This window comes from Cydia splendana, chromosome 7 (genome assembly GCF_910591565.1).
Source record: "Cydia splendana chromosome 7, ilCydSple1.2, whole genome shotgun sequence".
Classification (NCBI taxonomy): Eukaryota; Metazoa; Arthropoda; class Insecta; order Lepidoptera; family Tortricidae; genus Cydia; species Cydia splendana.
The window spans coordinates 16,554,369-16,579,344 of NC_085966.1; the positions used below are offsets into that span (position 1 = coordinate 16,554,369).

The 24,976-nt window shown below is 37.7% G+C and overlaps 1 protein-coding gene across 1 annotated transcript in view; it reads right to left on the reverse strand.

The window, feature by feature from the left end:
* The window catches only part of LOC134792377 (uncharacterized), a 130,454-nt gene that overhangs the window by 23,651 nt on the left and 81,827 nt on the right, over positions 1-24,976 (reverse strand). Inside the window, exons 3-8 of the mRNA XM_063763664.1 lie at positions 22,536-22,558; positions 17,095-17,131; positions 11,155-11,205; positions 8,054-8,173; positions 7,768-7,853; positions 6,292-6,411 (exon numbers count right to left, since the gene is read on the reverse strand). Of these exons, the coding sequence (XP_063619734.1) occupies positions 6,292-6,411; positions 7,768-7,853; positions 8,054-8,173; positions 11,155-11,205; positions 17,095-17,131; positions 22,536-22,558 (437 nt within the window). The remainder of the gene's footprint in view (positions 1-6,291; positions 6,412-7,767; positions 7,854-8,053; positions 8,174-11,154; positions 11,206-17,094; positions 17,132-22,535; positions 22,559-24,976) is intronic.

The following is a 24,976-nucleotide window of genomic DNA, read 5'->3' on the forward strand; positions in this document are numbered from 1 at the left end:
CAGTAAAAGCTTATTCACAGTATTCACTCTTGACTTGAAGACACCAGTACGGTTACCATCAGTTTGTCACTGACATAAACGCCGTCGAGAACGTAATTTACTTACATCTCGCTCGCACTCGCGTATTAGTGCAAACGGGATATATAGAAAGTAAATTACGTTCTCGACGGCGTTTATGTCAGTGACAAACTGATGGTATTAATTATATCGATTAATCGAGCTCGACTTATTTAATATAATCTAATGTACGTTTTGTACCTAACACCTTTTAATTTATATTTTTTATTTATGTAGTTGTAGCCTTTTGTACCTATAGCACCTCCTTATACACTACATTAGTGGTTCTCCCTTGGATTGCTAGAGGACGATAAACATTTGGGACTCAACTTTAGAGGAAGCTGCGTTGTGCGATTCTCCCTTCAAGCTGCGTGAACTTTTCATAATAATGTTAGTTTTGACATTGGAAATGTCTTTTCGTTCGCTCCAGTATACGGTCCGATTTCACGAAAAAGTGCGATCCCCTTATATCTCGGAAAGTTGTGAAGATATGATATTAAAAAATAGGCTCAAAAGACGCATAATCACGAGAGCGTAAGGTGCAAAAATAATTATTCGAGAAAGTCAAAAACAAAAAAAGTTATGGTCGAAATAGTGAAAATAAAATTCAATTTTTTCCGAATTTTTGATTTTGGTGCTCGATAATTTGGAAACGAAGAATGATATCAAAAATTTGAGAAAAACGGCTCTGGACAATTTAGTCAGCTACAATTTGAGCCTAAAACAAAGACGATCGGGTTAAGGGTTTGCCCTGTAGCCTAACCTTAAAATAGTCAAAAAGTCAGAACGACATTTTTCACAGGACATTTATGACGTCATGTTTCGCAGAGTTCGTTATCGGTGTTTGTTGTGAATTATCGGGATTATGACGGCAGAATAACACTTGCACTGCGTGGGCTTTCAAAATCGCTGCAGATTTTTCTTGGTCTAACTCTATCTATCCTGTTTGAGACGGGCGTAGATAACGCACTATTCGACAATCTATGCATTCTTGTGGTGGTGGAAATAGAAATAGAGGTAGAGGTAGAGGGAGAGGGAGAGGGAGAGGGAGAGGGAGAGGGAGAGGGAGAGGGAGAGGGAGAGGGAGAGGGAGAGGGAGAGGGAGAGGGAGAGGGAGAGGGAGAGGGAGAGGGAGAGGGAGAGGGAGAGGGAGAGGGAGAGGGAGAGGGAGAGGGAGAGGGAGAGGGAGAGGGAGAGGGAGAGGGAGAGGGAGAGGGAGAGGGAGAGGGAGAGGGAGAGGGAGAGGGAGAGGGAGAGGGAGAGGGAGAGGGAGAGGGAGAGGGAGAGGGAGAGGGAGAGGGAGAGGGAGAGGGAGAGGGAGAGGGAGAGGGAGAGGGAGAGGGAGAGGGAGAGGGAGAGGGAGAGGGAGAGGGAGAGGGAGAGGGAGAGGGAGAGGGAGAGGGAGAGGGAGAGGGAGAGGGAGAGGGAGAGGGAGAGGGAGAGGGAGAGGGAGAGGGAGAGGGAGAGGGAGAGGGAGAGGGAGAGGGAGAGGGAGAGGGAGAGGGAGAGGGAGAGGGAGAGGGAGAGGGAGAGGGAGAGGGAGAGGGAGAGGGAGAGGGAGAGGGAGAGGGAGAGGGAGAGGGAGAGGGAGAGGGAGAGGGAGAGGGAGAGGGAGAGGGAGAGGGAGAGGGAGAGGGAGAGGGAGAGGGAGAGGGAGAGGGAGAGGGAGAGGGAGAGGGAGAGGGAGAGGGAGAGGGAGAGGGAGAGGGAGAGGGAGAGGGAGAGGGAGAGGGAGAGGGAGAGGGAGAGGGAGAGGGAGAGGGAGAGGGAGAGGGAGAGGGAGAGGGAGAGGGAGAGGGAGAGGGAGAGGGAGAGGGAGAGGGAGAGGGAGAGGGAGAGGGAGAGGGAGAGGGAGAGGGAGAGGGAGAGGGAGAGGGAGAGGGAGAGGGAGAGGGAGAGGGAGAGGGAGAGGGAGAGGGAGAGGGAGAGGGAGAGGGAGAGGGAGAGGGAGAGGGAGAGGGAGAGGGAGAGGGAGAGGGAGAGGGAGAGGGAGAGGGAGAGGGAGAGGGAGAGGGAGAGGGAGAGGGAGAGGGAGAGGGAGAGGGAGAGGGAGAGGGAGAGGGAGAGGGAGAGGGAGAGGGAGAGGGAGAGGGAGAGGGAGAGGGAGAGCTGGCGGCTGCTAGCAGATAGCTGATGCTGAACCCTGGCTGTACCTAAAGGAACTCAGGTTTGGTGCAACATAGGCACACGCTGTTTTGGACACCCGATTCGTCATGATTGAGCACATGGTAGAGCATTACCCAAGATAGCTGATGCTGAACCCTGGTAGTACCTATTGGAACTCAGGTTTGGTGCAACATGGACAAACGCTGTTATGGTCATCTCTCGTCGCGTCAAACTGCTGTCAAGAAAATTTCATATCTTGCAGCAAATGGGCCGCTGCCGATCACCACTTCTCGAGTTGACTACGGATTTGCCGTGTAATAATTTTCTTGTACTTTGAACATTAATATATCCTGCTTATTAATCGAAAAATGAAATATGTACCTATACTTATGCGCCACGGCGACAATTATTTAAACTTGGATACGCGTGTGGAAATTTTGCAATTTGTTTGTTCACATGCGTTATGTCCAGGATACTTGTGTTAGTCTAAGAATAAAATAATTATCATTCAACGTTGTAGTTTTATTTTGTAACTTTTTCCTTATCCAGACTTTCTCGTCGCTCAGCGACAATATTTTTTTGAATTCCGTAGATTCATTTCCAATGTGCTCGATAGTCGTGTGAGGCACGAAATCTGTGAATTTTTTGTCAACTTACTGACCCGTTAAGTCTCTGGGAAAAATATAAGGACAGTTTTTCGGACGCCATTAAACGGCAACTTGAGAGAGAATTGCAAAATGGTGCGGAGTTTTACATGGATGAAGTGTATCAGTGTGTGTGATTTGCTGATACCTAGCGGAGGTGTCACGGTTTACCTCGGGGTGGGTTTGCTGATACCTAGCTGAGGTGTCACGGTTTACCTCGGGGTGGGCTTGCTGATACCTAGCTACTGCTTCTCTGTGTACATCAGGGTTCATTTTTTGGTAATTGCGCAGCTTGGTGATCTGATGATTTGTTTTGCATATATTTATTTGCGGCAGCTTTTAGTTGTTTGTTCCGTGTAGTATTCGTGAACCTGGCACGGCGTGTTTTAGTAACTGTTTTGGTAGCGGTAAGAGATAATGATGAGTCTGATTCTAAATGGGGTGGTGGGGTGGTAATCTCTTCATTCCTTCTCGTGGTAATCTTCTTGGCAACCACAGAGAGGAGTGAAGAAGGGGGCTCTGATATTGTGGGTCTTACGAGTAATTCACTGCGAATATATACGTCAAAATGACCGCTAGACAAATCACTTGAAAATCTTAGTTGGCCCACCGGATTACCCACAGTACCAAATCTCATATATAGCTCATTGTTGCGGTAAACTTCGAAAACCCACGGAAACAGTTGTCCTGCCGCTACCAACTCGCAGAGACTACCGTAAGTAAACGGGCGCGACATTTCAAGGCAGTATTCAACGGAGCTGGAGTAATTATCACCGTTACTGTTATGAGACATAATAACAAACTCCTCCCAGTTGGCCACCACGTGACTAACGATTTGCTCGCGCACCTCCCTGGCCATCACCTGCGTATCATACAGAAGATAGGAGATGGCGCGAAACAGCCGGCCTAGCCAAGGTTACAATCGCTATCGCATCGACAACGAAAAGCATTATGTCTCTCTATCACTCTTCCATATTAACGCGACAGTGACAGTTGCGTTTCGATCACTATTACGGAGAGTAAGCGATTGGCATCTTGGCTACGCGGCCTGACAGGCTCCATCTCCAATTATAGGTACTACGGTGTGAGCCAGCATGGTCCCATCAATATCCAACGATTCAACAGCCATTGTAGGTATTAGTGAAATTTTCCCTGAGCTAATAGCTAAAAAAATTTACTTTAAGGCATTGCATTCTCAAAAGTCTGGATCACGTGTGGCTGTAAATCAGCGTGTATGTTACAACCGTCTATGCTATCTTCGTAATTAGCATTCCCCACCAGGGGCCATAGTTCACGTCGGCTACGTTACATTTTAATTTTGATCCCATTTTTGTAATTAGCGTCCCACAAAACCATGGAAATGATACCCATATTGATGTTTTGAAATTTCAACCCCATTGCACCCCCACCAGGGGGATGATTGTTCACTTCGGCTACGTTAATTTTAATTTTGATGCCATTTTTGTTGTTAGCGTCTCAAAATACTATGAAAACGATACCCATATTGATATTTTGAGATATCAACCCTATTGGGGACTTTTCCCCCTCTTAGGGGTTCAATTTTCAAAAAACCTGAAACACATGTTTACTCATTTATCTTTAGGAATACTCCTGTGAAATTTGGAATAAAATAGTCTAACTAATCTTGTTTCCCCATACAAACTTTGGACCCCCATTTCACTCCTTTAGGGGATGAATTTTGAAAAATCCTTTCTTAGTGGACCCCTAGACCTTATAAGGAATCTAGTTGCCAAATTTGGACTTTCTAGTCCCAGCGGTTTGGGCTGTGCGTTGATTTAAGTCAGTCAGTCAGTCAGGTCTTTCACGTTTATATATTTAGATTAAGCAAAGGAAAATTATCTTTTAAAAACTTTGGCCATCTATGAATCTAAAACACAACATAAAACAAAGCCAGACAATGAACCGAATGTCATAAAGGTCTGACTGTACCTAGACTTAATAAGGATTAGGCACACGATTATGATATGACGTGTTCAGTAATTTTATTTTGAACCCAAAACCAAACAGTTCAACTATGCTTATTAGAATTCTGTCTTCAGCTCCCGCCGTTATAATATGGAATTCGTTATAATAACTAATCTGTAGTCATCTCGACTACAGATAGGTATATCGATATTTAATCAATAAAATAAATAAATACTTAAATGAAGCATTCATGGCCCAATGGTCGACCATTCGTACGTGGCTGTGAAAACTTTCTTACTGCTTTAAGGTTAAGAGATAATAACTTGTTTGGGATATTTGTCGGAACCTGCTATAAAAGGGAGAAACACTATAAGAAGTAATAAATTAATGATAGTGTACTCTGGCACCGTCTCTATCCACTTATAGGTCTTCGTCTAAAAACGAATCGTGTCAAGTTACTATCTCAAGTTTAAGTTAAACGCTCAGTGAACTCGCCCGACAGCCAATATAATTGCCGCGCTCAATTTGACCTACTCTGCCTGGCGACTTTGACACAAATAACAAGGTCCCTATAGGTATATAATTGCTCTAATCCATAAGGGAGGCTAATCCTGATTAATGTTACGCAATTTGTGGGTTTTCCTTGAATTCCAACGACGTGTTAATACACGTAAAGGATATTAATAATCCAATTTGTGTTTACGATTTCGCTTAATGGATATTTTTTTACTTCTCTTGAAACCTTCCATATTTTTTGGTAATATTTACATTACAGTAGTGGGTATTATACATATCCATATTACGACACTTTTGTGTTATTTAATAGGCAAGTTTCTAATTATTTTTGTATATTTATATTATTATTTTTTGTACATCGATAATCTGTTCGTGATCTGGGTTCTAGCAAAATTATCAGTGCTTGACCCGAAATAGTGGAGCGTATTACTGAGCCAGAACCCTTTAGTTTTGCTGCAACGCACACAGCAAACCTATCTAATATTGATGCTTCTTGTTCTTTATGTTATTTTTATTTTGATAGGTATTGTTATTGTTTCTACTTTTTTGGTCAACATGTGTGTATTGTGGCAAAATACTTAACCCTTAAATGCATAGTGTTGCCAAATGTGTACAAAGCATTAGACAGCTCACAGATTTAAAAAAAAGGCCTACGTTCTTGAACGCACCTTTATACCAAACGTCAAGTAGTAGGGGGGTTAAATTTACGCAATATATTTAATTTATAAAAATTACATTCGTTTTAAGATGAAAAGTCGGAAAGCTTGGAAAAATCCAGAAGTTGATAATTTTTAGTATGTGGGTTTGAACGGTGTTTTCGGGGTTTGTAATTATTTTATATTTAATAATTTTATCATAGGTATATCACAAATAGTGTACCTTTTTTTACTATTTTTCCTAGAATCGGCAAACAATTATGTGATACATATATTAATTTCGGGCAAAAAGAAAAAATCATGCATTTAAGGGTTAAACTACCTAACGACAGCTTCAATTCGACATAGAAAATTGTTATTAATTTTAGTGACAAGAAGTAGCTTACATTGTTCTTGGTTTCCTTGGTAATGTCGGCGTTGAAGGCGCGCCGGATGGCAGTGTGGCCGTCCTTCTGGTTGTTGGTGGCCGTGCCTGGTTGCACCAGGCGAGCCGCTCCGTGGAATACCTGGGAGAAACAATCCGGTTAACACATTTATGAGAGATTGTATATCTATACAAAAATTTTGACTTTGAGCTCCTGTTATCTACTATTTTCTTACTTTTAGGTAAATTCTAACCTCTTTAATATCTATATTAATTTTTCCTAAATAATATCAACTGTTTTATGACCCAAAGTTGGTTATTTATGTGTACATACTTTGATAGCTCGAGCCACGAATACTAAAGTGATCTTAATTATTAAAGTTTATTAATCTATATTTATACATTGGCTCATTGTTTCGATATCGTGACTAATTAAATATGGAGCCTCTTAAGTTAAATTTGTAAACTAAACATCATAATTCATTTATATTTGTACCTACACGCGTATGGTTATTGTTGTGCTTCATTATTGTCGTTCAATTTGATCGTATTGATTGTAATTAATAACATTACTATTGTGTTATAATTAGTAACATTCTCACATGCGGGCGGATTTGGCGGAATCGTGTTAACTAAGTTAACATGCACGCGTCACAGTTAACACATTCAGAAGGATCCGCAACAAATCTTGATCATCTTTAGTAACACAACCATCTCTCCTAACTATTTAGTCTAGACTCTAGGTAGTTACAAATCTTAGCGGTGACCTCCTCGAAAGCAGGCTTAGTCGCGTCACACACACACACACACACCCAGCGCGCGCGTCAGGCTACACTGACTTGTGAACTCTCTTCATCCATCGTACAGTAAAAGCGGTACCTAGTCTTTATGAATTGTATACTAGGAAGAGACGTGTTTTAACAAAACCACGATGTTGGAAATAAACAAACACTTTGGAATGTTTGACCCAGCCATTTTTCCTTAATTTCACACATTGTTATGTAAGTCTTCCGAAGCATCGTCGATGTTGAGTCCTGCATCAGTTGAGTCTTCTCTTGACTGTGTAACCTCAGTGACGTACCTACTTAGGTAACTACCTATCCATTAGCATGGGTGACCTCATCATTACTCATTAGAAGCCACGTCGAATGTCAGAAAGATGAGCCTGGATTCTACTAGGTTCAGTGAGCTGCAAGATTGCATCGACATATAGTAAATTAATTCATTCATAAAGTGTCCCTGCACAATTGTGCAGCTGCGTGTACCTGATCTTGAATATCTTTGGCAACACAGGCGTTCTGACTATTAGCCTACCTTAGCAGTACCTTCTCGCCAGCAGGTGTAGTCGCGTCAACCACACTGACATGCGAGATGCGAACCCTCTTGAACCATCGTGCGGTGAACGCCCTCGGAAGGCACGTCCAGTTTCGCCTGAGCGTGGATCTGACTAGTCATCTCTTGACTGAACCTGAAGTTATACCTACTTGAAATGTATCACCTTAGTAGTGACCTCCTCGCCAGCAGGCGTAGTCGCGTCAACCACACTGACATGCGAGCCCTCTTGAACCATCGTACAGTGGACGCCTTGGAAGGCACTTCCACACTTCCAGTCTCGCCCGAACGTAGATCTGACTAGTTATCTCTTGACTGAACCTGACCTGAGTGACGTGATACTTGAAATATATGTTAGTTACTCACCTTAGTAGTGACCTCCTCACCAGCAGGCGTAGTTGCGTCAACCACACTGACATGCGAGCCCTCTTGCACCATCGTGCGGTGGACACCCTCGGAAGGCACGTCCAGTTTCGCCTGAGCGTGAACGATGGGCTTTTCTCCCGGCGCCGCGTCAGCCGAGGCGTGCTGCTCCAGTCGAGAGATTAATTCACCGTTGGATTTCACTGCATCTAAAGAGACGATAATGTTTTGTATACGTTCGTAAAGGTGTATTCAGAAAAATAAAATGTTCTAACAATTTTGACAGATGAAATTTGATATGAAGATAGTTTGAGGCCCGGTGAAGGACATAGGGTAGTTTTCATCAATGATCATCATCATTAAATGCAGACGAAGTCGTGTGCAGAAGCTACTTATATAGAACCTACATAAATATACAATGATTAAATGCCAGTAATATGAACGTAAAAAAATAAAATTTACTATCGTATCTAAAAATACTCAAACATAAAATGGTTTATTTGTTAATGGTCTTTTGAAGAGGATTTCAAAAGAAAACAAATTGATAACAATATAATTTTCTAAGAAATCTTTCATTTACTGACACAGTAAATAAAAATGATTGTATACCATAACGATCTTGATTGATAAATAAAATAAATTCGTAAATGGTAAAAGTTTTGCAATGACTTTATTGCACATAATAGTACATTGTGCAACATGGGGCGTAAGTTGAATATTGCAAACGAGAATAAGTTAAATCGCGACGGCTTGCCGGAGCAATTTATAGACTCGAGTTTGCAATATTATTACGCCCCGAGTTACACACAATGTTTTTCATCACACTTGCGATACAAAAATAAAGTATAAAGACAAACAACTGTTAATTATGGCACTAGAAACTTCATAACTCCCTAGGGAGAACGCTTTTTCTATAATTCCCGCTAAGCCTGCGTGCAATTCCACATTTACTGAGGGAGTGTGATGAAAAATACATTTCACGACATGACGTAACCATAGTATCGGTTGTTGACATGGTTTTAAATTCCTAACGGCAGAACGTTTTATTCACACCCCAAAAACGTAGTGATCAGCAATATTGTTTTTTAAAACGGTTCAATTATTTAACAAGGTTCTGTGCATGTGGCCTGTTAGCGCGTTGAGTGCTTCGTCGAATTTTCCAATAATAATATACATTTGGATTAAACATAATAAGCTGTTACACACAGCTGATGCACTGCTGCGAATTTAATATTATATAAGTTTAAGCCTTTGAATAGTACTTAGTCTTTTTAAGGAACGTGTTACAGGGAGTGACTGCTAGAGCCTTTTTTTGTAAATCAAGCCATAAATTAGTTTTACTGTAAGAATACTCTTAATATATATTACTTTTAGTCAGATTTAATATTTATTTTTACACTATTTTAAATCGTTCTTGTACGAGTGCTTATGCCAAATTAACCTTTATAGTTACCTAATGCCTGAATATTTTGGTAGCTACTTAATTAATATTTATTTTGGCTTCAATATGAAAGTATTTATCCCGCAAGGGTGAGGTAATAATAGCACAAACATTGTGTGATACACGGGTGATAAGAAAATAGTAAAGTCGAGTCATAAAAACTTTCTATTGACTCTTGTTAACAGTTTTCGTCCACGTTATTACACTATATGCCTTATTTTATCATACATACCCACTTAAACATTGACACGGACTAAGTGCCAAAAATATGTATGCACGACCTTATTGCCCATATGTATTAAGGTAGTGTGTAGGTACTACATATTTCTGGCATTTTGTCCGTATTGATAATTAATACCTTGACTCTACCTGTATACATTGTTAACAAAGTAGCCCGTGGGCGTCCTAGCACATGCCAAGCCATTATCAGTGTTAGCATAACAACCTGGGGCCTCGCTATAACGTGACACTATCAATCCTCTATTATCAGAGAGGGTTCGACGTGTTCCGATAAATTGCGTAACTTGTTTTTGTCTGATAGATATAAAATTGGAAGCACGAGGTGGGCTCATCAGGGACAATATTACACAAATCAAAAGACTATGATTGTACTGTAAACAAGATATGTAGGTATTTTTGTGTTATTTAAGTCTAAAGAATGTGCTCATTTGCCTGGCGCGTGGCGGAGTCTTACTCGTGGAACATTGTCGATTAGTGTTTGGCAAAGTAGAACATGTCATACATTTCTAAAGCAACCATTAAAATGTTCTAAACACTACAAAACGAGTACGGCTTTTCATTATGTAGATGTGTCTTTCATATAAGGAGAACTATACTTGTTTACAAACGCGTTACAAAAATGGACTTCTTGTTCTTGTCTACGTGACAGCGTGATAAAACGGTGTACGTCACTTTCTATCCCGCGGTGTTAAAAACTGACAGCTATTTTATTACGTCGAAAAAAGCTTCCATAATACGCCTGCTCGGGCTGTAAATGCATCGATTGACATCTCATTTATTATAAAAGATCACTATGTTAACACACGACACTGACACACACATAAACTGCTAAAATCATAACATTTCTATTTGGCTTAGTCGGCTAAAAACGTAGTGGTAACAAACTTAAGTCCTAATACATCATTAATAACACATGTAGGTAATAAAGCTCCGCTACACGTTCATTGAGCTCCGTCTAAATGAAGAGATTAAAACTTGAAGCAAAGTTTACGAAAGCTATTCGTTACGACGTGGATGCCTGAGCACACATTAATTTCGCGTTAAAATAAATTACTCTACGTGCGAGTAGTTTGGCAGTAACTAATAATAACTGGCACCGAGTATACTTACTGGATATTTCTGGCTTGGGCTTTTAATTGGAAAGATCGGATTAAATCTTTATTTTGTCCTACACTACAACTTTTAAGATAAACAGAATTTAATGATATACATTTGTCATTGCAGAGAATGCAACCTCAAGTTGGTCCCGACGCTTATTTTATAATAGTTACATAAATTGACTTATAAAATAACTAATATGTCTCAAATGGACCGAGAGGTCCATTATGATTTATCAATCTGTTATTGATATGATTATTTCATTTCATTTATTCATTGTAAAGCATTAGCTAAAATGATACGACTCAAGGTTGTATCAAAACAAGAAAAACCTTATCAAATTCTTGAAACAGAATCGAGCACCGTTGTCGTGAGAACGACAACGTGTCAAAGTACAGTTTTGTTACTCACCGAGACTGTGGTATTCAATATGCGAAGCATGTTCTACCTTGCTGGGTTCACCTGTAAAAAAAAAAAAAATTGACGCGTACGGCGTAAGGTAAACGTATCTGTACGCCAATGCGCGTAGCAAATAACATAAAGGAAAAGTAATTGTGGACACGTCCAAAATTGTACAATGTTTATGAATGTCGCACTCGCACAGATTTGACTTGCATGCTGCTTAAGGAGCCCACTGATAAACAGTCCGCCGGATGGTATCTGCCTGTCAGTTGTTCGGAACTGTCAACCTTTTGTTCTAACTGACAGGCCGATTCCGTCCGGCGGACTGTTAATCAGTGGGCCCCTTTAGTGACATGTGCGCAGTCGCGATGCATTTCATTTTGAAATCAAATTGATAGCACAATTTATTTATTTGAAATTTAGAAGAGCACTTTAAACTGTGGATGGTTCATAATAATAAAACATTAGACTTATATCGACCGGGATATGAACCGTGATTACATTTACCGTGATTGTAAGTCTAGTGAAACTAACTATGAATCATTCAAAACTGTTAATAAAACATTATTTACAAAGCCCAGTATGGTCATAATCAACGCAAAATAGTATTATGTACTTCAGTAATAAGAACGGTGATAACTAGTGATAAAATAAAACTGCTCTACTATCATAATAAAATTACAGGTTAATAAAATACTGCCGTTGCCGTAATTTTATCTCTATTACCTACATATACAATGGGTAAGTATATTATGTATATAATCCTGGTTGCTTTTATCTCTGGCTTAGTTGAAGTAAGAGGCTGTGTGGGCGTAAAGATAGCTCTGGAGATAGGCGAGATTAAGGGAATTGATACTTGCCTGGGTATTAAATGCTTATACAGGGTGAAATTGTATTCGGTGCACAAATTACAATATATGGTTTTATGACATTACGGCACGATTTACACTTTTTCAATTTCCTTATGTTAAAATATTAGTGACACGTTACAAACTAGACTAGGTACCTACACTAGTCGTAAAACATTCAAAACAATCAAAACTTAAAATCTTAATTCGACTTTACTTGTTAATCCTTTAGGATGTCCATAAAGTTCAAAGTTCAAATATACTTTATTAACATAGGCCTTATTTTTTACGTTGGGAAAATGCTTTTACGCATCCCGTCTCGAGGGGAGCAAGACGGGTATGACGGGGTAAAGGGCGAGGACCTACTACCGTCTAAAAACCCAACGAGTGCCACCTCCGCCTATAACGGAGTGGCGCAGGATCGCGGTGAGCATTCAACTGCGACGAAATATTAATGTAGGCCTAGCAACAAGCACTTATGAATAGTATAAGTACCTACGTATCGTTGATTTTCTGGAAGCACCTAATTGATAAATCCCCAGATATGAGCAAGACGAAATAATGAACGAAACCGAATTAATGAATTCATTTTGCATTAGCGAAACAAACCATACCTAACTTAGGTGTGTCTTTTCAAAAGGGCTTATATTTGTATGATTTCCATAGAGAAATTTCCTTTTGAAAAGACACTCCTCAACTATACTCAGGGCCGTCTTAAACTATGCTGGAGCCCTTGGGCACATAAGAATTTGGGGCCCTTTTCTAAGTAAAAAAAGCGAATGAACTAACATTTTTCTACTATGATCTTCTATTTATTATGGGTAATCAAATATACTGTTACTGTCTGTCCTTTGGGGCCTCCCGAGGATGGGGGCCCTGGGCACGGGCCCCGTGTGCCATTATGGTAAAGACGGTTCTGACTATACTTATACACTGGATAAGTTTTATCCTGTATATAATACCGGTATTAGAATCAGCTGGAGTCTGCTTCAATTATTATGATATATTTATCTAATATATTAATATTTATGATATATTGATCTTATTAGATTGTGTATCATAGCAGAAGATGATGTGAGGAGATAACATAAAGCTGTTCTGACAAGCCCACACAAAAGAAAGAACAAATACTATTAATTTGGTAGCCTTCGAATTATAGTATTACATATAATACAGGTATACAGAATAAGTATGTTATAGTTTAGTAGGTACACGTAGTAGTTACAATCTTATGGTATAGGTATTGAATGACTTAGGTTAAAAATGTAATCTTATGCTTTTAATCTAAATCTAATAGGTTTCGTAACAATAGTTACTTATTATGAATTGCCTGGGAGAACGAGATTGCTTTAAAATATTTTTTCCAAAGCTACGCTGCTCTAGATGTCAGTGGGCGGTTAAAGGATTAAAAACTTAATGCTAACTGGGAAAGTCTAAAAAGCACACTAACCTTAACAGTCATAACTGCGTACAATACAGCGTGTCAACAAAAGGGATGTGGACTGTGATAAAAATAAATCAAATCAGGGGCAAAATAAAGCACAAGAAAAATATAGGAAAAAAGTAACCCTCGTAATTTTTTGACACATTTTTTATTTAATACCTACCTACAGTGGGAATATTTACAAAGGTTTATTTTTACCGTATTGTATATGTGTATTTAACGACGCATGCCTGACACGTCTGTGTTCCACACTCCATGGTGGCTTATGGCTTGGGAAAAACAAAAACTGATTTGTCTTGTCAGTCAAACACCGTATTTAAGGCGGACAAAAGACGGAAAGGGTTCAAGAGTCCTTGAATGTATTAGAATGTCGATAACGTGTGATTGATCAAATCCCATGATCCGTCTTACCTTCTGAATGTAGATTTTTATTATTCGCTTAGTTTCTCTTTAAGTTATGGAGAGTAGCGGTACTGATAAATCCACTACTTGACGCTAGATGTCGACTACGAAATAACCCGCGTTTTGGTCAGAAAACTGATGTATGGAGTTAGCACTCTATCGTTACTTATTTCTCTATGGTTAATGGGACAGCTTGGATAAAGTTATGTCTTGTATTATAGGAGTTTGAAATAGAATTCAAGGGTAACGCACTAAATATAAAAACTTTTTACAAAAAAAATTAAACCGACTTCAAAAAGGATGAAATAAAATATTATCCTTTTTTATGTTACCAAATGATATGTTTGAAGTCGGTGCCAAGCCAAATTTTGAAGCATACCATGACTTTGGTGCGATTCGATAAGGATTTACCTACGTTGGATTGCCTTACATGACGACAATGAACGTATTTTCTGTAGGTACAGTCGATGTTAAAAATATGTTTACACTTTTCGCCTTATTAGAAAGGAGTAAGGTGCAAAAGTGTAAACATATCATTGACGTCGACTGGACCTAAGAACACACCTCAGAACACACAATCAAACCTTCTTGGCGCAGTCCGTACCATATTTGTCGGCACATTAGTGTAAATATAAATGCATTTTTTTGCCGTCGTATTTTTTAAAGAGCATTTCTTACTAATGCTCGAACAGTATATAACACGCAAGTGTGGGATTGGGACTGAGTTATTTCCCGTCCCTTATCCAGAGGACTACATTTCAAAATATAAAACAATTCAAGGAATTTACCTTCTTGCCAAATTTCACCTAAAGCGGTTCAGTTGTTTAGCCATGAAAAGGCGACAAAGAGTCAGACAGAATTCTTTACACATTTATAATAGTTATTAGTACAGTTCTAATGGTATTTATAGCCATAAAGCTGATTATTTTTGACTGGTATTGTTACTATTTGGCTTGGCACCGACTTCAAACATATCAGTTGGTAACGCATAGACATAAAAAAGGATAATATTTTATTTCATCCTTTTTGAAGTAGGTTTAATTTTTTTTGTAAAATGTTTTTACTTTACCATTTTTAGTTTTAACGCATTGTTAAGAACGCGACGCATGAATGAAAAACAAGATCATGTTTAACACTAAATTCGTGTACCTATTACTTTAGTAAATATGTAATCAGGAATTTTCTCGAGTCCGTCTGGGAAATTATAATTCCTGTCAACTAAATCCATCCGCCCGCCCCGCCACTGACCAATCCCTCAGCCCCCCGATCACTCAACCTCACAACACATCAACCCCTGATCCAGGAACCCCTCGATCCTGAACCAGCAACCCTTCAACCGCCATTCCCCGACCCCTTAATCCCTGACCCCTTAACTCCTAACCCTAACCCCCGATCAGTAGCCTTACCAGCTTACCACGAGTTTGACATTGATATATTTGCTAGCATGTGTGTAACTTACTTCCTATGCATCTCGCTCGTACTAACCTTAGTGTGAGCGAGATGCATAAAAAGTTACATTTAGATGCATAAGACGTTAGCGGATATGTCAATGTCAAACTCGTGGTAAGGCTACAGTTGCAGTACATCACATTGGTGGTTTTCGGAAGCAAATGCTCGAGTTACTTTAGAAAACCTCGAAATCACTTAACACGTGCTTTTAAAAATTGAGGAGTTCCCTCAATTCCTCATGGATCCCATCATCAGAACAAAACCAAATTAAAATGGGACCAACTCGGAGATAGCTCCTTTCAAACAAAAAAAGAATTACTCAAATCGGACTACGGATGTCGGAGTAATCGGTGAACGTACATAGAAAAAGAAAAAAAAAAGCCACAACCGAATACAGAACCTCCTCCTGCTATGAAATTGAAGTCGGTTAAAAACTAAAAGATTGTGATATCTCCTGAAGCTTACCAATATCTACTTAAATTTATGTAGTGTTTTACTTGCTAAATCGCATTAAATTCTCGTATTCACATTTCATCACTCTAAAGACTTTACGATGTACGCTTTACTAATTATTAAGCATTCTATTTTATTAACCAGAGCTATTCATATTATGTTCATATTAAATATTTATCGTTATTTGTTTGCTACATTTGGCAACTACCCTATATTTTTAATGAAATCATTATCCAAAGTTACCTGAGACAAATAACTACCTGGTTGGCAGTTTCAGTAGGCCCCAAGTTATTTATTATCTTGTACAAACTTTACAGCAACATTGCTTCATTGTTTAATACTATATAAAAAGTTGTTTTCCGACTGCATTGATAAGTTTGGTGAATCGCCAGGCCTGGCCAAACAGGATAAGCTGTAAATATTTACTGCGGCCTGTTGCTGAAATGACTTTTTCTTGAATTTCAAAGGCACTTTAGAACAGGTTTTTAAGGATGCCGGAATAAGTTTGCTAAAGAACTAATCTCTGATGTTTTTAAGAGCCCATCAACGTGCACACTAGCGCCACTGCTAAATAATCGTGATTATTTAAATTTAAAGAGAGATATTTAAAAAACGTGGCCGCTACGTACTGTATTTTGTATTTAAGTACCTTTGGAATACATCAGACTAGTTTTTATGTTGCTGGATTCATCGATCTATGAACTCAAAACAAAAACGGCCGTTTTAACTTTAGACGCATAGATTGAAAAACGTGGCCGCTACGTACTGTATTTTGTATTTAAGTATACAAAATACAGTACGTAGCGGCCACGTTTTTTAAATACCTGTCGTGAAATTTAAATAATCACGATTATTTAGCAGTGGCGCTAGTGTGCACGTTGATGGGCTCTTAATGTAATAAGAAAAATACTTAACCGTTGAAGTTTTCATTGATAGAAAAATACTTCCATTTTTATCGACGAGGGAACAGAGACAGCCTACTCATAGCATCTCATAAAGGTAGGTAACTTTATTTTTTGTTTGTAAGCATAAATATTTTTGAATTTAGTTAAAAGCATGTTTTTATTTATAAGATTTGTCAATTTGTGGAGTTGTGCGTTTGTTTGTATACACGAATGAATGTCCCAAATTATATTTAAAACGTATCAATATATTAAAATGTGAGTTTTAATTCGTTTATTAAATTAACTGAGAATGTTAGGTTATATTAAAGAATAAAATATAGCAAGTGTGATATAATGATGTCTTTAATAAAAGTAACTAAACGCCCACATAACAATTTACTTCAAGTAAACATTCACCGCTTATTAAATATTAACTAGATATTATATACCTACAGAGAGATAAACTCACCAGCCTTTAACTTTTCCAATTCCTCCACAGGCACATCCTGTAACAAAATAATTTATGCTATTAACATTTTTATCGAGCCTTCGTTATCTTTCAACTACGTGGGCCACACTGAAAGTTTCTGGATTCTGATATATGAGATATGAGACGACTTATTTTTTCTAAGTGGCCTGTCCAGGAATTTTCAGTATGACCTAAGTACAATAATTGAAATATTGATTATGACAATGATAACATATTAGTAATAAAATATAAAAGAGTTAGGTATTCTGTAAGTAGGTAAATGCCTGTAAATAAATGTAGAAACATCACGTTTTTTTTAATTACACGGAAAAGTTAAATACCGCTTCGGGAAGATTTCAACTCCATTCGAGTTCAATTTTCCTTTAATTTAAAAGTTTGTGACGTCGCTTGCAGCCTTCTCTGCTTAGTAATCATTAGTGATCGGTAACAATGGTTTTATTTCATGGCAGTTTTGTAAAGTAAAATTCAACTGAATTTATTAATCAAGGTTAATAACCTGTATATGAACCTTAAATTGTTACTTCATGAAATGAAAGCATTGTTACCTAGTAATCATCATTGTAGATCGCACCGACGTATATTAACTATCATAAATTAAAACACCTATCACGCCCATAAAAATGCGAACTATTTTTCATTTATATGTAAATAATATTTTATACAATGTATCGAGCTAGCCACTTTGCATAGAAAAGCATCCAATTAATTTCTCATGGGACAATGGCCCGGGGCATAGAATTAAAATTAAAACAAGCTAACGAAAATATCTGGTTTCGCTCAAACGTTTGTTCAGTTACGACTTTGTGAGCTGTTGTTACAATAACTTGAGTTGTTGTTAAAAGACTTACGGCGCGATTCGGGAAATGAATTAGAGATTCACGAGATATGAAATAGTAAAGATATGTGACGTTCCACGGCAAAAGGTACCTTATGACGGTTGGCGCTTACGCTATTATTAACGCCGCTCCAATTATTGCGGCGCTATGCGACGAAAGCGCCAGCCGCCATAAGGTACTTTTGCCGTGGAACGTCACATATCTTTACAATTTCATATCTAGTGAATCTTTAACGGCTCGATTCGGAAAATGAATTAGGTTTCTACTAGACTTCAACAAGTTACGATATGGATAATTTAAAGATATTTGTAAGATATGTATGTCAAATTTGACGTTTCCGCGATTCTGGAGGTCCTCTTGAACGATTTCGACAAGTTATGACTTAGATATCCAATTAAGTCACATCTAGTCGATATCTAATGTAGATCTAGTTGATCTCTATATCGTCTCAAAAAGACATGCTTCGCTACGCCGATCATAAATAAATGAGACAGCGGCAAGCGAATGATGATGACATAAATTTAAATTGTGTACTTAAAAGATATTCATTCATTCATTCCTTCACGACCTATTTTCCAATAAGTATCTATGCTATAAACTGAAATAAATATAATAGTGTTTCTACTTGAAATAAAAAGAAATTATAGTTGGTCAAACAACTTCGTCAGTAAAAAAGCGTAAAATTCAAATTTTCTATGGGATGATAACCTTTCGCACCTACATTTTTTAAATTTGCCGCTCTTTTCTAGTGACGGAAATGGCTTAACAGATTATAAAATATTTTCTGAAAATAATTGAATTTGTTTCTAAAGTATCTACGCTATGTAGCTCTGTGTATGATCCTGTCAATACTCATATATCAACCTCCTGGCCCCTATTTCACCAAGCCGACATATGTCGAGTGACAATTGTCAAGTGACAGGTGAAAAGTGACAATTTCGTAAACTATTTTTGGATAGAAGTGCTTATAAACTTGACAGGCATTTAGTTACAATTGTCAATCTTTCATTTAATGACAATGATTTGATGAAACAAGAGTCGTTTTTATAAGTCGACATGTTTGTCAATTTGTCGGTAATTCTTGAAATGAAATCGGAGCTGTGTCAGGCTTAGGTGACAATTGTAGTGTTTTCGTTGTTAGTAAAACCCCGTTATTGGCAAACGTTGGCAAAACTTTGTACCCTAAATTCGCCTTTAGGGTACAAATGAAAATCGCTTTAAATCGCTTTTAAATTCTTCTTAACAAGCATGAAATGATAATAACACTATAAATAGTAATTGTTGCGTACGACGGCGTTTAGTACTTCAACATTTAGGATTTGGATTTGGAATAAGTCTCAGTATAGTTTTGATTAAGTTGGGGACCGGTAGCGAAATTAGGTATGTTTAGGTAGGTATTGTTTTTTTTAATAATTTACTTGGGCGAAGTAATTTACGTGGGCACTAACGGTAAAGTTAGGGTTTTGGTTAGAAAATGAATCTCCGCGAAAGCAACAGAGGTGATATTCTTATACAAGGGAATATATAAACTAGGTACGAATAGATTTCTACTTTGACGTCACTGCACTTTGCATTTGCAGAAAAAATAACTTAAAAGTAACAAAAAAATAATGCTTTCACGCCCTGTCAACAAATAATGTACGTATACGCTGCATTAGATGGGGTTGGGATCTCAATCAATATCATGTTAGTGATGACAACACGGCACATTGAAAGCAATTAACGACCTCTCGTCAAGAATTGACAAATATATCGACTAGTAAAAATTACCCTTGTTTCACAAAATAATTGTCATTAAATTTAAGATGGACAATTGTACCAAAATACCTGTCATGTTTATATGAAATTCTATACAAAACAATTTACGAAATTGTCACCTGTCACCTGTCACTTGTCAATTGTCACTCGACATATGTCACTGACAAATGTCGGTGTGGTGAAACAGAGGTCTGTCATTTTTTGACAATTGTCGTACCTGTCGTACTTGGTGAAATAGGGGCCTGGTCACGTCACTCTGGTTTGGTGAAGGTTCACCCTCGCTCGCGCCACTAACATTAATATACGACCTGTTGCAAAGTTTCCATTCTAATAAAGCGGAGGAAATATCAGCGCTCGAAACTGTCAAACTTTGTGAGCTTACGTCGAATTTTTTATCAATGGCGAAATAGTTCTGATGAACATTTACTTAGATCCCCTTTTTAAGCTGTTCTTCATCTTCAAGTCACTATCGACTCATAAATATTTTCCTATTTCTGTAATGTTCTTTAAAACATACTTAACTTTTTTATAATAATTATTCTATTATAAGAACATTTTGCTTGAGTAAGTAATAAAATGGCCAGAATATTTTAGTTTCTCCACTAAAGAACATATTATTCAACGCGTTCAAATTGAATTTTAAATCAAGTACCACTTGCATGGCAGCTATTCAACCGTTTTCCAAGCACTTTACAGCGACTAAATAAACATTTATTAGCAAGTATAAACATTTTAAATAATCGCGCGAGCCAACGTCAAAGTAATATAATTTGCATATTTAGAGCTTCTGATTTGCCGCGCTGCCTTAATATAAAGAAACTTCAGCACTAAAGGCGTATTTAAAATATTGAAATATTACATTAATTCAATGTGCACACATTGTGTTACGCTTGCACTAGTTGCGCTGATATTTTAATCAAACATTATCAGATTATCACATAGCAGAAGTGGTATTCATATAGCGGATTTATCAATCTATAACAGTAATTTTTAGGGTTCCGTACCCAAAGGGTAAAACGGGACCCTATTACTAAGACTTCGCTGTCCGTCCGTCCGTCCGTCCGTCCGTCCGTCTGTCTGTCACCAGGCTGTATCTCACGAACCGTGATAGCTAGACAGTTGAAATTTTCACAGATGATGTATTTCTGTTGCCGCTATAACAACAAATACTAAAAACAGAATAAAATAAAGATTTAAATGGGGCTCCCATACAACAAACGTGATTTTTGACCAAAGTTAAGCAACGTCGGGAGTGGTCAGTACTTGGATGGGTGACCGTTTTTTTTTTTGCTTTTTTTTTTCGTTTTTTTTTGCATTATGGTACGGAACCCTTCGTGCGCGAGTACGACTCGCACTTGCCCGGTTTTTTGTTACAGATGTATTATACTCGCTGTGCATCTCGCTCACACCATTGGTAGGTAAGTTCGAGCAAGATTAGATGAAATATATCACATCAATCTTTAGGTTCAAATCGGTTTCCAAGCCTGTAAATAGTACAAAACATTCAGGACTGAAGAAATATCATAAATAGGTATTTTATATGATAAAATATCCATGTTAACCCTATCATTTTGCTCAGAAGATTGTTGCGGACCTATCCTTTAATCACAAAGCTCACTATATAACCGATATTTACTTGGCAGTAAAGTTAGGCGTATTAGTTCCGGCGTGACTATGTACATACATGTTACGGAGATTTATTAGTTCAGTTAGACTTCGGTCAATTAGCTACACGCTGAAACATCTTGATTATGACTTAATTCGCAACTGAAGCGAGTTCAAGAAAATTCTGTTATCCTTCATATAATTTATTTAATCATATAATGACGCATTATGAAGGCCGGCAACGCACTTGCAACTGCGGATGGAGTATCGAGACAAACCTTACTGGTTTAACGATACTTTTGTAATTAAGTTTAGATATTGTGTTGTAATTACCCGAATAAATAAATAAAATAAAATAAACCCCTCTGGTGCGCGGGTGTCCAAGGCCAACGGTAATTGCTTACCATTAGGGGATTCGTCATTTATCATTTACCTTCCGTATCATTAAAAAAAAAAAATTGTTATCTTTTATTTCCACATCTGTGACTATCGTATGTTAACATCGGTCCTATGAAGAAAGAGGTAAGTTTTCTGATTTATTTGATATATTCTGCCGTATTCGAACTTCAAGATATTCACAAGAGACGACACGTACTAGATCCATTCTAGATACGTTATAGTTTAGATATCAACTAGTTCTCTTTTGCAGCGCAACGGGCAACCAATATCACTTTTACGTTAGATAGAGTAAGATATCTATTAGATGTGAATTGGATCTCTAAGTCATATCCTGTGGAAATCGTTGAACAGTATCTCCAGAATCGCGCAAATGTCAAATTTGACAGGTTAGATCTTAAACATATCGTTATCGTATCTTGGTGATGTCTAAAAGATGTCTAATAGATGTCTATTTCAAAATCCGAATCGGGCCCATTTAGACGTAATATTTGTTCTCAAATAGCAAAGCAAATAGGCGTGGGCGGGTTCAAAGATTCCTGTAGGGAGTATATTATCCGGTTCAAATAAAAATGTTTAGTGATTTTCGTGCTTGTATGTGTAAACGGTATTTCCAAATATCTTTGTCAGGCTTGATTTAGACATGAAATAAAATGTTGAAGAACTGTAATCCAACTAAAGGTAAGTATAATTCGTCTCTCTTCATTTTTGCAAGTTGGTTACGATATAATAACGATTCGCAACGACTCCGTAATAAAAAAAGCAATGAATTACATAGTAACTTGTTATTAATTTCAATTAGCGCGAACTCGGTCTGTAACTTACCGGTTTCATTTCCCGCGAACCATCTGAAACAAACAATTAAATTGATTAATACTTGTATAAAATGCCTACGCGGCGTAGCGACTACACGGAGGCCTACGGCGTAGCGGCTACACGGAGGCCTACGGCGTAGCGGCACGTACAACAAATACTGCCAGGATGATTAAATGAGGCTTAAATTTAATACTACGTTAGGTAGAGCCGTGAAATGAGGCTATATTTCATGGGAGAATTTACCCTTAAAGCCTGAAAGTAGAGGTATGTTATTACTCGGTTTCGTCTGTAATTCACGTTTAGAACAAGTATAAGCAAAATTTAATGCAGCAATCCAATTTTATATGTCATTTTAGCATTCTAAAACTAGGGACCGGCGTCAAAAATGAGAGGATTTAAGGGTCCCTTTGGTTTAAATTAATTTACGTTTTATTTTATTATTTGTAGGTGCTAATTAGCTTTTCGTTAAGGTGACTTTTAGTTGAAAGGACGTGTTGCATTACATAAACCGTTCACATCTTATATTTATACTTCTTTTTTTAAACGCATACTAAGTTTTGTTCGTCGAGTTTTAACCCGAATAAATAAATTATTAATAACTGTGACAAATATACTTCTGAAGACAAAAATCAGGTGTAAATTAGGTACACATTTGGGTGGTTCGACTATTTTTTGTTTTTATTTTGTCCCGTTGTCCAGGGGACAATAGTGGCGTAGTTTGTTAGAAGAAATCTTTTAGCATGTTCTATTAACACGCTAGATGACCCAATATGGAAAAAAACTAATAATTACCATACAAACACGGTTTTATGAGATATTTATCTAATTAATTAATACCTTACTCGAAATAGCAGATAAATTTGCAGGGTGATAAAACTACAAAGTCTGGGAGAAATCGAGCTCTAGTACTTTTACGACTTGCTTATAGATAGAACTAAGAGTATCAGAGTGGTTCAGGCTTGCGACTTTACAAATGGAAGTTGTTCCTGAATTAAATAATTAAATAAATATGTGACTATCTTACAACAATGAACTAGGCCCACAGTGAACTCAATAAGACCTGTGTTGTACGTACTAGACGACTATATACATATAATTATATATGTACATATAACAGATACATATACATTGATAAATACCTAAATTCAAAGAAAACATCGATAACAAGAGCAAATATTTGTGATGTACATACAAATAAATGCCCTTAACAGGATTTGAACCCTCCATACCCTGCTTCGTAGGCAGGGTAACTACCATCTAACCTTGGAGGTCGTCAAATAAATCAAAATGTCCAGGGTCAGTTGACCACGATTATTGCAGTGTCGGGATGTATTTTAAATACGCGATACTTATAATCCGTTCAAATATATTTTGGCAAACGTACAATTTAAGACAGTTATTGCTAAAGGTTGTCTGGAAGAGATCGCTCTTTAGCGATAAGACCGCCTTTTGTTGCCTCTGTCTTCATGTATTGTGCATGTCTCTCTGTAAATGTTTTATTGAGGTTGTACAATAACGAGTATTTGTATTGTATTGTAATAAGTATTGTTTCCTTGTAAAATTATTAAAAATATTTTTATAGACACAAGAGGCCATTGGTTACTATGGGCCCGATTCGGATTTTGAAATAGACATCTATTAGTTAACGATATGTTTAAGATCTAACCTGTCAAATTTGACATTTGCGCGATTCTGGAGATACTGTTGAACGATTTCCAGAGGATATGACTTAGAGATCCAATTCACATCTAATAGATATCTTACTCTATCTAACGTAAAAGTGACATTGGTTGCCCGAATTGCGCTGCAAAAGAGAACTAGTTGATATCTAAACTATAACGTATCTAGAATGGATCTAGTACGTGTCGTCTCTTGTGAATATCTTGAAGTTCGAATACGGCAGTATACAACGCATTAGTAAGCGCGTCATTTAATTAGTGACCTCCGTGTATGGCGTTTAACGTGTTAACGTGTTAGTACTTACCAAAGTGAGGAATGATGTAGAGTAATTACCGCTCACTAATGCCGGTTTAAATAGATTACGAGCATAAAACTCCACCGGAGTTGTTAGGCAATTTTATCGTAAAATATGTCCATTATGAATAAATATGCCCCGTACTTTATTAATGTGATTAATTGATTATGCATGCATAATAAAGCTAAGCAGCTTTGTTTTAGCGTTACTGCTAATACGTGTGCTTACTAAAGTGATGTTTATTATTAAAGTTTATTAATGCATATTTATGCATTTTCTCATTGATTTCTTCTATAGAAGTCTTTACTTCTTTCAAAAATTACGTTTATGACTTAGATATCATGATAAAGTAAAAAGGAAGAATATTAGGAACCTAGAGTAATGACGAAAAAACGGTAGTACAGGTTTTTATAGAGAGCTCAAAGGTACAATTGCATTTAATAAAGACATTTTTCTGATTTCCATTTAGAGGTTC